Source organism: Kogia breviceps, chromosome 20, assembly GCF_026419965.1.
Source record: "Kogia breviceps isolate mKogBre1 chromosome 20, mKogBre1 haplotype 1, whole genome shotgun sequence".
In the NCBI taxonomy this organism is placed as follows: domain Eukaryota; kingdom Metazoa; phylum Chordata; class Mammalia; order Artiodactyla; family Physeteridae; genus Kogia; species Kogia breviceps.
Window position 1 is genome coordinate 15,494,781 of NC_081329.1, and position 16,467 is coordinate 15,511,247.

The window sequence follows — 16,467 nt, forward strand, 5'->3', positions numbered from 1 at the left end:
ATACTGCATGCCTACTCTGTGCCCAACTGTTAAAGATGCCGGGAACAGGTCAGTGAACAAGATAGAGAGGTCTTTGCCCTTATGGAGAGTTTGTTCACATTCCTTTTATCTAAATATTCTCAATTTAATAGGGTACCATTCCATCAAAGGTCAGAAAACAAGTGAAAAACTTTGCATGCTCATTTGAATTTGTTATATATGCAAGAAAACATGCCTTTTCTTATTCAAGTGTGTCTTGAATATGTGTCTGCTCTGTCTTACATAGAGAACACTTTAAGAAACAAATCTTATTTAGAAAATAGTTGTTGGTGAATTAAAGAATTGAATTGAAATTGTGTTTCTGGACTTCCCTGGTGGCGCAGTGGTTAAGAATCCACCTGCCAATGCAGGGGACACGGGTTCAAGCCTTGGTCCGGGAAGATCCCACATGCTGTGGAGCAACTAAGCCCGTGCGCCACAACTACTGAGCCTGCGCTCTGGGGCCCGTGAGCCACAACTACTGAGCCTGCGCTCTGGAGCCCGTGAGCCACAACTGCTGAGCCCCTGTGCCACAACTACTGAGCCTGTGCTCTAGAGCCTGCATGCCACAACTACTGAAGCCCGCGCGCCTAGAGCCTGTGCTCCGCAACAAGATAAGCCACTGCAATGAGAAGCCCGTGCCCTGCAACGAAGAGTAGCCCCTGCGCGCAGCAACAAAGACCCAATGCAGCCATAAATAAATAAAGGAATAAAGAAAGAAAGGAACCAAAAGGAAAAGGAAAGGAAGGAAGGGAGGAAGGAAGGAAGAAAGAAGTTGTCTTGCTGAAATTGTTCAGCTTCTTTTCCGATGGTAAGAACACTGGTGTGAGCTATATAATTAAATTACCTTTTTCTGGTTATGTGAATAAGACAAGCACATGAGGGCTTTCTGAACTCTTTTGTACAGTCTTAGAAGCATACATTTCATTGAGGTTCTCATTCTGGCATTCTGGAGGACTCAAATATTTTAGGGAGCTGGATGGATTATCTCATTTCTTTTAGGCATGGAGCGTTCATGTTGCTAATGGAATTATTTTCACTTTATATTTTATTTTCCTAAATATAGTTATGTCAAGTAGCTTTGTAGTTCATTTTTTTTTAGTGAGTGGGGAGGACGTAAAGACTGATGAATTTTGAAAACGTTCAAGTTCTTATCAAATAACTAGAATAATTAGAGAATTCTCTGACTCAGGAAGTATTAACAAAACATTTTACAGAGATTTTCACCACTTTCTTTGGCTTTAGGAAGCAAAAATGAGAGAGCACACACATGATAGATTGAGATTTTGAGTTGGTTGTATTTTTTCACCCTTTGACAAGGTAGCACAATATACCAAGCAGACTACCTAATATCACTCCCTTTCATCTATTTACATTCTATACCTATCATCTGTTTAAATTTTTACTTACCTTGATAAGGTTGTCTATTATTAAAACCATGTATAGCTAAACTTGGAGATAGTAAGAAACTTTAAATAACAAATGATCTCACTGTAATTTTATTTCAAGTCTGTACATAGATTTTTGAAGCTGTCTTTCCCTGTTGAGGGTTCCCTTGAAAGTAAGGATGTACCTGTCTCCACTCTACCCCAAATCTAATCTTCTTGTTTAAAATGACTGTTGTTAGAGGCTATTATTATGCTTAGTGAAATAAATCAAAGACAAATACCATATGTTATCACTTATACAAGGAATCTAAAAAATAAAACAAACAAAAGAATATAGCAAAACAGACTCACAGATATAAAGAACAAACTAGTGGTTACAAGTGGAGAGAGGGAAGGGGGAGAGGCAAATAAGGAGTAGGATTAAGAGATACAAACTACTATATATAAAATAAATAAGCTACAAGGGTATATTGTACACTCCAGGGAATATAGTGAATATTTTATAACTTTAAATGGCGTATAATCTATAAAAATTTGAATCCCTATGCTGTATACCTGAAACTGATATAATATTGTAAATCAACTCTACTTCAATAAAAAAATCAATTAAAAAATTTTTAAAAACAAAACAAAAAAAACCCTTCAGTGTCAGTACCTTACGAACACCTGAAGTACCTTGATCTTATGGCTGCTATCTTTAAAAATTACAATCACATTTACCCTTAACTCTTACAGCCAATTTCTGTGCAGATTTCATGTCTTTGTATTTCATGTTTATTTATTGCTGTCAGCATTACCATAGTAAAATGTATTATCAACCTTAGACTCTTGCATGTATGATTAGGTTGCTCTGTTACCTCTGGGGCAGTTGAACTCTCTCCTAATATTTGATAGAGTACTTGTAACTTCCCTCACAGTTGTAAGAAATATGGCTTGTAGTTTAATTTTATATTGGCTTTGGAACCCAGGTCACGCAGATAAAATTACTAGGGAAAGATGAGCATCATTACATTTCATTTACTCACTGAGTTGATTCTAATGATAATCAAAAGCCCTGAAGGAAATGCAGATTGTTCCCTATTAGGAATTAAATTGAGGTTTTCTTGTTACCTCTGTGGGAAGCTATGGGAGAGATCAGGGGGAGCCTGAACTGGGGCTCTGTCACCCACTGTGTAACCTTGTCACTAATAGAGCTGGGCCTTGCATCCAGAACATGACCCCATGACCCTAAAGTTCCGGAAACCTTGAAATTCAGTAAAAAGAGCATAAATTAGATTTTTGTGAATCAAATCACATTTTAAACTCACCAAAAGCTCTGCTATTTAGAAGAATCTTATAGTGAATAAGTTAGAATGAAGTAAGAGTTGTATTTCTAAAGTTAATACTTGCCCTTCTTATTAAGTGCTGTTTGGAAAATTCGTAGTTTTTTTTTTTTTTTTTTGTGGTACGCGGGCCTCTCACTGTTGTGGCCTCTCCCGTTGCGGAGCACAGGCTCCGGACGCGCAGGCTCAGCGGCCACGGCTCACGGGCCCAGCCGCTCGGCGGCATGTGGGATCTTCCCGGACCGGGGCACGACCCCGCGTCCCCTGCATCGGCAGGCGGATTCTCAACCAGTGCGCCAGCAGGGAAGCCCAATTCGTAGTTTTAAATCAAGATATTCTTAAGTAGAGTGTTGCTTTTTGGTGTCCATTTCCAATTTCACTAAGCAAGGACTAGTGAATTTAGAATACCCTGCCTTCCAATGCAGTCATATGTTGTTATCTTAAAATAATTTTAGATACTGACAGCTAAAAATACTTAAAATCAGAATTTGCCTGGTGGCGCAGTGGTTAAGAATCTGGCTGCCAATGCAGGGGATACGGGTTCGAGCCCTGGTATGGGAAGATCCCACATGCCGCGGAGCAACTAAGGCCGTGCACCACAACTACTGAGCCTGCACTCGAGAGCCCATGAACCTCAACTACTGAGCCCGCGTGCCACAACTACTGAAGCCATGCTCCGCAACAAGAGAAGCCACCACAATGAGAAGTCCGCGCACCGCAACGAAGAGTAGCCCCTGCTCCCTGCAACTAGAGAAAGCCCGCGTGCATCAACGAAGATCCAACACAGCCAAAAATAAATAAATTAAATAAATAAATTTTTTTAAAAAACTTAAAATCATGTCAGGGAATCACTCTCTGAAAATCTTCAACATAATGTAAATGAAATCATGCAGTTTTTTAATTTGATATTTTAAAATGTGTATCAAAGTGTACATAGTTAAAGAAAATCAAATAATATAGAGAGGCTTATGATAAAAAAACCCAGCCATCTCCAGGCTTATTCCTTCTACCCCATCCCCCTTCTCTGGAAGCAAACACTTTTTTGTTGTTTTTGTTGTTATTGTTGTGTTTTTCAAAGTATAGTTGATTTACAATATTGCTTTAGTTTCAGTTGTACAGCAAAGTGATTAAGTTATATATATTTTTTCAAATTATTTTCCATTATAGGTTATTACAAATACTGAATATAGTTCCTTGTGCTATACAGTAAATCCTTGTTGCTTATCTATTTTACATATAGTAGTATGTATCTGTTAATCCCATACTCCTAACTTATCCCTCCCTCCCTCCCTCCCTTTCCCCTTTTGTAACAATAAGTTTGTTTTCTATGTCTGAGTCTATTTCTGTTTTGTAAGTAGATTCATTTGTATTGATATTACTTTTTATATTCTACGTATAAGTGATATCACATGATACTTGTCATTTTCTGATTTACTTAGTATGATCATCTCTAGGTCCATCTATATTGCTGCAAATGGCAATATTTCATTCCTTTTTATGGCTGGTAGGATTCCATTGTGTATATATACATCCCATCTTTATCCATTCATCTGTTGATGGACACTTATGGTGCTTCCACGTCTTGGCTATTGTAAATGTGTTCCTGTGAACATTGAGGTGCATGTATCATTTCGAATTAGAGTTTTCATCTCAGAAGCAGACACTTTTTTGTTGTTGTTGTTGTTGCGGTATGCGGGCCTCTCACTATTGTGGCCTCTCCCGTTGTGGAGCACAGGCTCCGGATGCGCAGGCTCAGCGGCCATGGCTCACGGGCCCAGCTGCTCTGCAGCATGTGGGATCTTCCCGGACCGGGGCACGAACCCGTGTCCCCTGCATCGGCAGGCGGATGCTCAACCACTGCGCCACCAGGGAAGCCCCCTCAGTCACTTTTATTGAACACTGAATGGCTTTGGAAATTAGCTTTTGCTAATTTGATACTGAATTATCAAAGTGATATTATTTAATATCTAATATTTTGTATTCTGATAATTTAGAAACAGAATTTAAATGCTAATGATTAAATTATCTTTTGATAATTTAAGTTTACACTTAATGCTGTTACTTAATGAGGTCAACCTAAAATTACAAGGCAAAACAGTACTTATATGGGAAACATACTGTAGTATTTTGACAACAATTTTGTTTGAATCTCAGGTAATGTCAAGCTACCTTATACACTTCCCATACAATCAAAAGTTAAAACAGGATGTGTGATCTCATTTCCACACAAATTTGCTGCAGATATATTTTCTGAGCTCAAACTACAGTTCTAGTAGTTTCCTTCCCTAGTTCGCCTTCCTCTTACTGTGGATTTATACTTCTTAAAAAAATTTTTTTTTTTTTACAATATTGGGTTTCCAGCAGAAAGGAGATGAACATGCCTTGGCATCTTGAACTAGTAATAAAATAATGATAAATCACTGTGGGCTATCTCAGTTCCCCCACCATGGATTGAATCCGAGCCACAGCAGTGAACACCCGGAACCCTAACCACTGGGCCACCAGGGAACTCTGTCCATCTACATTCTTATATTTTCTCTTTACTCAATATATTTGCAGTAGAAAAGCGAAATTACAATACCTGGCAAATAGTGCAAATTGCATTGAGTGAAAATGCATTTAGGTTTGAGATTTCAGAAGTTTTCAGGGGAGGAAAAGACTTTTAAGAGGCATTGAAATGGTCTACAGTGGCAGATCATACTTGATTTTGTCTTCACAAGCTTTAACTGTTTTTGCAGATTGCCTACTCAGTTTGTTTTTCTGAAACTTAATTGTCTTTGTTTTTTAGTGGACAGAAGACTGCAGAAAATCAACCTATCCTCCCTCTGGACCAACGTGAGTAAACATCAGATGATCAAGACTCACTCTGACCTTTGTGGAGACTTTTCTCCATGTGATGATCTCATAATAATAATAACAGTGAATAAAAGCTTAAGTCATGTCTTCTATCATGAGACAAATTTTTCTTCCCTCAGGTTTGTGTATTATGCATTTGGCTAATAAGACTTTGAACAAATATGAAAATACCCCATGATGAAAATGTCCATTTCTAGCCTTTTGAAATCATAGGAGAAAAAAAAGATTTCCATTCTCCACTAAATTCTTCTATCTACCCCTCAGTATTCTTCTCATCATGACAAATGCAGAGGTGACCTGTGATTTTCTGTGGTGCCTGAGTATAAACTACTGGATCATACTGAAACAAAAAAGTGTAGGGTCTCATGTGAGGCATTAAAAAAATTAACCGTGGCATGATAATCAAAGCTATTGAGGACAAAACAGGATTGGAAAACATAGGGATGGGCCAATATCGTGTTTTAACTGTGTTTACATTAATATTTTTAGTTTAGGGTTTTGGCCTTTTCAGATCCTATGTGGCTAAATAAGCCTGTGGGAAAGACATAAAAACAGCTCACTGGCCCAGAGCGTAAAGAATGTGAAAAAGAAGGAAGAGGTGTGTTGGGAAGGGTAACCGTACTATCCCTGCTTTTCCCTCTCGCTAGAAGCCTGCTGCAGGGAAGGGAAGGCAGAGTACGTACAACTTTAACCAGTAATATCAAGATGACATTTCCGTTTTCATGGCACTTCAAGTATATATATATATTGTGCTACACTTGTCTGAATTATGTTTTCTAAATAGCCTCTGTCCTAGATACACTGAAACTGTAATAAACTAAATTCTTTGTATTTACTCACCTTTCTGTAGAAAGAAGCAAATATTTGGCAGGAAGTATTTAGAAGTTACCAGTTTCTATGTTTCTATGAAGCCAGTGCACACTCCAGCCCTCTATCATGGCTTGGTCTCTGAGGCTCTTCCTTTTCATCACCACTGGCATTGTATTTATCTTCAGTGCTTTATTGATTGCGAGTGTCTCTTGTCTGCTCTCTCTGCCCCAATTCATTGAACGTTTACTAAGTACCTGCCACATTTAAGGCTTTTTTGTCCCTACTCCCTTTTATGTGTAGGTGTCAGTGCATTCATTGCCCTGCAAACTGTCTCTGCTTGGGCAGTTAACTGGTTCCATGTTAGCGTGTGTGTGTGTGTGTGTGTGTGTACATGCGCGCACATACACACATATGCAAATAAACATTTTTCTTATATTTACACATCTATGTAATATAAATGTTTGTCCTGGTATTTCTGCTGGATTCCTTACTACCTCACTGGCTTGTTCACAAGACGAAAGTCCTTAGCTCCGCTCTGATCTTTGTCCTCTATGAACTATAAATGGATGTTGAGGACTCGGAGAGAAGTGTGGTATTCATATACCTTTGAATGACAACACATCCTCCTGTACCTTTTTTTAAAATTTTTGGCTGTGTTGTGTCTTCGTTGCTGCACGGGGGCTTTCTCTAGTTGTGGCAAGCGGGGGCTACTTTTCGTTGTGGTGCACGGGCTTCTCACTGCGGTAGCTTCTCTTGTTGCAGAGCGCAGGCTCTAGGCAAGCGGGCTTCAGTAGTTGCAGCTCTCAGGCTTGGTAGTTGTGGCGCACGGGCTTAGTTGCTCCAAGGCATGTGGGATCTTCCTGGACTAGGGATCGAACCTGTGTCCCCTGCATTGGCAGGCAGATTCTTAACCACTGCACCACCAGGAAGTCCCTCCTGTACCTTTAAGACCATCCTTTTTAATCAAGTGCACAGATTCTGGAGGTATGCATTGGCAGTTGTGAGGGAGGAGAGAAACGCCTGTTTATCCAGCCTGACCAGTCAAATCAGTGCTAGAGGTCAAGGGACTGACAACAAGGGCACTCCTGTTTCCAACTGAATCCCATTATCGTTTCTTTTCTACTGCTCACTGGTGCTTAGCATCTGCTAAATACACATCTTATTTGTGTATGTGTGTGTTGTGTCACTTGGACTAGTTGCCAGGCTACCAGGTGGGTTCAGTCAATGATTAATCTTGCTTGTGATGACTTGGGCACAGGAAATGCTAAGTTTCAAAAATAATTTCATGATGTTTATTGTTCAGAGTAAAGGAGGAAAATGTTCTATAGTGATCACTACTGATTAAATACCAATGCAGTGAAGCTCCTGAACCAAGATGGCGGAGTAGAAGGATGTGCTCTTACTCCCTCTTGTGAGAACACCAGACTCACAACTCACATTAAAAGGATCATACACCATGATCAAGTGGGATTTATCCCAGGGATTCAAGGATTCTTCAATACACGCACATCAATCAATGTGATACACCATATTAACAAATTGAAGAATAAAAACCATATGATCATCTCAGTAGATGCAGAAAAAGCTTTTGACAAAATTCAACACCCATTTATGATAAAAAACTCTCCAGAAAGTGGGCAAGGAGGGAACCTACCTCCACATCATAAAGCCCTTATATGACAAACCCACAGCAAACATCATTCTCAATGGTGAAAAACTGAAAGCATTTCCTCTAATATCAGGAACGAGACAAGGATGTCCACTTTCACCGGTATTATTCAACATAGTTTTGGAAGTCCTAGCCATGGCAGTCAGAGGAGAAAAAGAAATAAAAGGAATACAAATTGGAAAAGAAGAAGTAAAACTGTCACTGTTTGCAGATTACATGATACTATACATAGAGAATCCTAAAGATGCCACCAGAAAACTACTAGAGCTAATCAATGAATTTGGTAAAACAGCAGGATACAGAATCAATGCACAGAAATCTCTTGCATTCCTATACATTAATGATAAAAAATCTGAAGGAGAGATTAAGGAAACACTCCATTTACCATTGCAACAAAAAGAGTAAAATACCTAGGAATATACCTACCTATGGAAGCAAAAGACCTGTATGCAGAAAACTATAAGACACTGATGAAAAAAATTAAAGATGATACCAACAGATGGAGAGATATACCATGTTCTTGGATTGGAAGAATCAGTATTGTGAAAATGACCAAACTACCCAAAGCAATCTACAGATTCAATGCAATCCCTATCAAATTACCAATGGCATTTTTTACAGAACTAGAAGAAAAAAATCTTAAAATTTGTATGGAGACACGAAAGACCCCGAATAGCCAAAGCAGTCTTGAGCGAAAACAACAGAGCTGGAGGAATCAGACTCCCTGACTTCAGACTATACTACAAAGCTGCAGTAATCAGGACAATATGGTACTGGCACAAAAACAGAAACATAGATCAGTGGAACAAGATAGAAAGCCCAGAGATGAACCCACGCACCTGTGGTCAACTAATCTGTGACAAAGGAGGCAGGGATATACAATGGAGAAAAGACAGTCTCTTCAATAAGTGGTGCTGGGAAAACTGGACAGCTACATGAAAAAGAATGAAATTAGAAAACTCCCTAACACCATACAGAAAAATAAACTCAAAATGGATTATAGACCTCAATGTAAGACCGGGCACTATAAAACTCTTAGGGGAAAACATAGGAAGGACACTCTTTGACATAAATCACAGCAAGATCTGTTTTGATCCACCTACTAGAGAAATGGAAATAAGAACAAAAATAAACAAAGGGTACCTAATGAAACTTCAAAGCTTTTGCACAAGAAAAGAAACCATAAGCAAGACAAAAAGACAACCCTCAGAATGGGAGAAAATATTTGCAAACAAATCAATGGACAAAGGATTAATCTCCAAAATGTATAAACAGTTCATGCAGCTCAATATTAAAGAAACAAACAACCCAGTCCAAAAATGGGCAGAAGAACTAAATAGACATTTCTCCGAAGAAGACATACAGATGGCCAAGAAGCACATGAAAAGCTGCTCAACATCACTAATTATTAGAGAAATGCACATCAAAAGTACAATGAGGTATCACCTCACACCAGTTAAAATGGGCATCATCAGAAAATCTACAAACAACAAATGCTTGAGAGGGTGTGGAGAAAAGGGAAGCCTCTTGCACTGTTGGTGGGAATGTAAATTGATACAGCCACTATGGAGAACAGTATGGAGGTTCCTTAAAAAACTAAAAAGTGAATTACCATATGACCTAGGAATCCCACTACTGGGCACATACCTTGAGAAAACCATAATTCAAAAAGACACATGCACCCCAATGTTCATTGCAGCACTATTTACAATAGCCAGGTCATGGAAGTAACCTACATGCCCATCGACAGACGAATGGATAAAGAAGATGTGGTACATATATACAATGGAGTATTACTCAGCCATAAAAAGGAACGAAATTGGGTCATTTGTTGAGATGTGGATGGATCTAGAGACTGTCATACAGAGGGAAGTAAGTCAGAAAGAGAAAAACAAATATTGTATATTAACGCATGTATGTGGAACCTAGAAAAATGGTACAGATGAACTGGTTTGCAGGGTAGAAGTTGAGACACAGATGTAGAGAACAAACGTATGGACACCAAGGAGGGAAAGCCGCCCAGGGGTGGGGATGGTGGTGGGGTGAATTGGGCGATTGGGATTGACATGTAGACACTGATGTGTATAAAATTGATGACTAAGAAGAACCTGCTGTATAAAAAAATAAATAAAATAAAATTCAAAAAAATAATAATACCAATGCTGTGGAACCTCCCTGGCAGTCCAGTGGTTAAGACTGTGAGCTCCCGATGCAGGGGGCACAGGTTCAGTTCCTGGTTGGGGAACTAATAAGATCCCGCGTGCTGCACGGCACAGCCTAAATAAATAAATACCGATGCTGCTAAGTACTTTTTGCATATTTCATGTAATCTTCACTGCTCTCATAAGGTAAATACTCTTTATTTCTCTAGGAAATTGAGGTGCAGATGTTAAATACTGAAATATTTTAGAAAAGTATTGAATGAGAAGTGAAACATGGGATTATAGTTAGCCAAAATCATAGTAAACTTTAGCTATTAAAATAATTTTCTTGATCAGATTAATAACAGTTTTGTCAAATAATTCTGATGAGTGGAGATTTTACTGTAGAGAGGCTTCTGGGGTCTTCCCATTCCCACTTAATCATAATCCTCTGCTGTAATGAGTTTGTCCTCTCCATTTCTTCTTTGGAATCCTATACTGAAAAAGAATTAGGAGTTTATCGCAGATATAGGGGCATGGTTTGGGTTTTGTTGGAAGTTACACGGGGAGAAGCAGCTGATTGGAGTTCACAGGTAGAACACGTATCTTATGGCAGTGCTACCAACACGCCTGCCTCCAGCGGGCTGCTGATTTATCATTGCTACTAGACACGGAAATCCAAATGTGTGCTGGCGGAGAGGCGAGGGGGTTGTAGCCCCTGCCGTAACAGGAGGAACAGTCATTATCTTACTGAATTGTGGGACAGAATTTCACGTGTGAAATTATGGTTAGAAGCCGAATTCATTTGTTTTTATATAAAGCTTTTTTCTGGGATTTAAGTGTTACAGTATTTAACATAGATATCAGCTACTAAGGAAATGGGAGGTTGAAAGTGCTTTGAGAAAACCAAAATTCAATCTTGTGATTTGGTTTAAATGTATGTTTCCAGAATTGCATGCGCTTTCCTCTTCTGTCTAAATCACAACGTGAGTGGCTTCTGGTTAACAGTTTCATAGAACCGTATACATACCCAGGCCCCAAGCTCAGCAGTGTGAATCAAATAATTCTTCATGACCCTAGAAGTATAAATAGGACCGCAATGCTTGACTTTTAGGAACTAACTCATACCCCCTTAACCCATCCCTGCTGTACACATAAGTCTGGATTTATGTCTGTGTATTTAAGAGCCTGGTAACATTGTAGCACCCACCAGAGCCTGCCTTCCGCTTCTCTGGAGCAGGGCAGTAAGGGAGCAAATGCTGGCTATTTTTAGGCCACTTTAAGCTGATCAGTCACTGACTGGCACACCCTTAGAGGCTATTTCAGTTCAGTAACAAGTGCCAGAAGGTAATGTTTCTATGGCGACAGAGAATAGTTGTAGAGCTCATCCATCGGAAATACGGCCCAGCTGCACTGGTACGGGAGTGGACGTTGCTACATCCTCATAGTAGAAATTGCCGTGTGTAAACTGAGGAGTAGGACTTTGGGAAGTGAGTATGATCAAACAGTGCTGGGCTTGGACTTACTACAGACGAATGAGAAGAGAGGTAGGCAGAGCAGCATGACCGAGGCTATAGTGAACTTTCTGGAAGCCAGTCACGGGAAGCTCATACACTGTGTTGCCACTCTGGGGGCTTAAAACGTGACCTTACTGAAGCCAGCGCTGGAGTCAGTGATTTGACAGTAGTGTTAGACTGTCTAAGAGGGAATTCTGAGACTGGGAAACCAACTGGAGAAGTGCCCAGAGCCTAGACTAAATCTTCGTAGAGATACAGGAGGGAAGAAAGGGCAGATATTTTCTAGCAGTGATATTCAGGTTACGTATAGCTCTTGAGCCAAAGCTGATTATTTTGCCTATCACCACGACTCATTAACCTTCTAGAACATATGATTCTAGGATTTCTAAAATGACTTGTGATTGTATATACAACATAGGGCAGAAGCACTGGGTGGGAAATGAGCTTTTTTTGCGCGTTTTGGTTTGAGTACCAGTTTCTCTATTGTTATTAAGAATATGTCTCTAACATATCCATATAGATGTAACTATCTAACCATCATCAAAAAACTGCTTTTAACATTTCAAGATGATAACACCTCTCATTACAGCTATAGGGGTCCGGTTCCATGGTACACTATAAATCTCGATTTACCACCGTACAAAAGATGGCATGAATTGATGGTTGACAAGGCACCAGCGGTATGCTATGATTCTTAAATCTTTTGTTTCTGACTTTACTGGATATAATTGCATTTGAAAGAACACATCATGATAGTATGTACCAAGTATCTTAAGAATCTGCTTTCCATGGTTCTCTGCCATTTACAATAAATGATAGTAAAGATGTCATTTCTCTGTAGCGTCTTGCTCTTTTTACTAGCCTTTGCCTTTGTTTCTTTATTCATATCATATGCATCATCTAAATGGTTAATCAAATGTCATGTTAAAGATGTGTTTACATATACATTTTTAAATAGTACTCCTTTATTTAGCTGAATATGGGTAAGTCAAAAGGTCTATATCTGTTTGCATTATACCAGTATTAATCTTAAATGTCAACACTTCTTTATGTCTCATCAATTTTCAAATTTATTTTTCAGCTAAAAATTATAGTGAATTCCCTGAAAAATATGATAAATGCATTTGAGCCAAGTGGAAAAATTGTGCAGTTAGTGGATCAAAAGTTGGTAAGAAATATTATTTCCTACAGTAAATGTTAAACACACACAGGTACACATATACACATGAGAGTTCAGCAAAGGCTCTGTTATTTATTTAAAGGCATAATTTGGACAAGTTTGCTTTTATTCCAGACTACTGTCAAAACTTCAGAGGGACTTAAAATTCTGGGGCTTGGTAATATTACAGTAATAGGACATAAAATAGCATGGCAAATTTTGGCAGTTAGCTGCTCTTTAATGTTTTATAAAAGTATGAACTGTTTTACAGAGCATTGGGCAAATATCCATATTTCATCTGGGAGTACAGCATTTCCTTCTGTTATGTGTACTTAGGTTTGCAAGTTCACTATTGAAAATTTGGGTTTTTCTTAAGCACTTTGCCTGAGTATGTCAAGACACTGAGAGATGTTCTAGATATGACCAAATGACATGCTCAGCCCAGCCCTGCCCCTCAGTAGCTGTGACCATTGAAACGCACTTGGGTTATGTGTTTTGTGTCTTTGTGCATTCACCAGACCATTTTATTTCTTGGTCATGCAGGAAGATTCCATTTCTCAGACCCTTTTTCTATTTAGATGAAACCAGTAGAAAATCTAGGGCCTGGCCCCTAGAACCCCCAGAGAGATCCTCATCATCCTCTTTCAGCCTTTGCTTTGGGGCCCTCACCGGCTGGCAGGGTGCAAAGGATTGGGGAGGAAACCAAGGCCCTAGGGCAGATGTTTTACCCTCAGTAGTGATGACTGTGGGATTGGATAATATTCTTTTGTGGGCGCTGTCTGTGCCTTGTAGGATGTTGAACAGCATCCTCGGCCTCGACTCACTGGATGCCAGTAGCACCCCTTCAGTTGTGACAACCAAAAATGTCTCTAGACTTCACCAGGTCTCCCCTTGGGGGAAAGCCATCCCTGGTCGAGAATCACTGTCCTAGAGGCTGGACGTTCTGGGCATACCATCCCTATGACACTTGTACCTGCCAACCACCAAACCTGTTATTCCTCCTGTTTATGCTCTCAGAGCCTTTGATTAAGGCTATCCTTTATGTTCATACTCACCAGACTTCCCCAAAATACAAATGTTGGCAGAAGCAGTAGCAGAAGAGGCCCCCAGATGCCCCAGGTGCCCTAATCCCCCTAACCTGCATGTCAGCAGGGAGGGCAGCATGCAGAAGGTTTAGGTGCCCAGACTTCGCAGTCAGACATTAGGGGTTTTGTTTGTTCTTTAAACATTGGATTTTAAGGTTAGATCAGTCACACACTAGCTGGGTGTCCTTCGACAAGTTTCTTAACATACGTAGCTTCGGATTTCTCACCAGGGAGAATTTACTAATAATACATATTTCATACGGTGGTTGTAAGGATTAAACGACTTACTGTATGTAAAGCCCAGTGCTTGCATGTAAGAAATGGTAAACAAATGTTCAGTAAGTCATTTTCGTTTGTTAAATTGGCAGGAGTATTCCACATGTGCAGTGCTTTGAATTCCTAGGCGGAAAAATGATTTGCCTAGTTAGATTACATTACATATAATTACCAAGTTGGTGAAAAATGAGACTTGCAAATCTTAAACACATTATCTTAGCAAGAGGCTGTAAGCTTAATTCTTGATCTAATTGTTAGTAAATAGTTGCAGTTGAGAATAAAAGTATATACGAATGGGTAAAGAGGATGTGGCGTATATATACATACAATGGAATACTACTCAGCCATAAAAAAGAATGATATCCTGCCATTTGTGACAACATGGAAAGACCTAGACGGTATTATGCTAAGTGAAATAAGTCAGAGAAAGATAGATACTGTATGTTTTCACTTATATGTGGAATTTAAAAAACAAAACAAATGAACAAACATTAAGAAAACTGAAACAGAGTCATAAATACAGAGAATAAACAGGTAGTTGCAGAGGGAAGAGGGCTTGGGTGGAGGAGAGGAACAGGTGAGGGAGATTAAGAGGTACACACTTAAAGTTACAAAATAAGAGAGTCATGGGTATAAAATGCACAGTGTGGGGAATATAATTAATAATAATTTAATGTCTTTTTATGGTGACAGATATAACTAGACTTGATCATTTTTAAATGTATAGAATATTGAATCACCGTGTTGTGTACTGGGAACTAACAGTGTTGTAGGTCAATTATACTTCAGAAACAAAGTAACTCGTAGAAAAAGAGATCAGATTTGGGAAGGTGGATTGGATGAAGGTGGTCAAAAGGTACAAACTTCAGCTACAAGATAAATAAGTACTAGGGGTGTAATGTACAGCATGCAGATTGTAATTAATGCTGCTGTGTGTTACATATGAAAGTTGTTAAAGGAGAAAATCCCAGGAGTTCTCATCACAAGAAAAAAAATTGTTTCTTTTTTTAAAAGTTTTATATTTATTTGAGATGATGGATGTTCACTGAACTTATTTTGGTAATCACTTAATGATATATATAAATCAAACCATGCCAAAAAAAGTATGTATGTCCACCATTGAATTTGCTCATGTGTCCATTGTTTGCTAACAGGATGTGGTAATGCATCTCAGCCTAAGATTGGCTGTTAACCATGACAGAGGTTTTGTGAATCACTAGAATACAGATTTTTGCTATGAGTGTGGGAAGGGAATAGTACATTAGTACCCCTCAGCCTTGGGAGATACATTCCAAGACCCCCAGTGGATGCCTGAAACCACAGATAGTACTACTGACCCCTATGTGTACTGTTTTTTTCCTATAAATACATACCTTTAAGTTTCATTTTTAAATTAGGCACAGTAGGAGATTAACAACAATTAATAAAATAGAACAATTATAACAGTACAGTGTAATAAAAGTCAAGTGAATGTGCTCTCTCTCTCAAGCTATCACACTGTCCTGTACTCACCCCTCCTCTTGTGACGATGTGAGATGATTAAATGTTCACACGATGAGATGAAGTGGGCATTGTGACGTACCGTTAGGCTACTAGTGAACCTGACATTACTTCAGCGGGAGGACCATCTGCTTCTGGCGATCCTGGATCATCAAGCCATGACAAGGCTGATGGCTGAATGTCAGGAACAGTGTCAGTGGTTGGGGACCCCAACCCCAGGTGGGACAGGGTAGGATGGCGGGAGATTTCATCGTGCTGCTCAGAATGGCATGCAATTTAGCACTCCGGAATTGTTTACTTCTGGGATTTTCCATTTACTATTTTGGGGCTGTGGTTGACCATGGGTCACTGAAACCTCAGACAGCAAAACCACGGTCAAGGACGGACAGCAGTAATGAGGGTGTGATGCTGATGGCTGGAGGGCAAGTCTGAGCAGAGATGGGGAGTGCTTGCTGTGATGTTCCCGGGTTGTGAGCCATGTTGGGACATCCAAGTGGAATTATTCCAGTTCATCTCTCTAGAGAACAGGGTGAACTATGAGGCAGGAAAAAACAATCTGAGAGTCATAGGTCTCTGCCTAGCACCTGAGATGAGTTTACGGGGTACACAAGCAAGAGTTATAGGGGCCCAATATTGAGTATTACATAGAATCTTTTAGAAATACATGATGTGAAAGTGCTTTCAGAAGTAAGCTTTGATCACCTATTATGGCAGCAATAGCTAGTA

General features: G+C 39.4%; 1 protein-coding gene across 1 annotated transcript in view; it reads left to right on the top strand.

Annotated features, from left to right (window-relative positions):
• Positions 1–16,467, top strand: part of ASAH1 (N-acylsphingosine amidohydrolase 1) — a 32,836-nt gene that overhangs the window by 4,343 nt on the left and 12,026 nt on the right. The window contains exons 2-4 of the mRNA XM_059049437.2: positions 5,517–5,563; positions 12,311–12,401; positions 12,803–12,889. Of these exons, the coding sequence (XP_058905420.1) occupies positions 5,517–5,563; positions 12,311–12,401; positions 12,803–12,889 (225 nt within the window). The remainder of the gene's footprint in view (positions 1–5,516; positions 5,564–12,310; positions 12,402–12,802; positions 12,890–16,467) is intronic.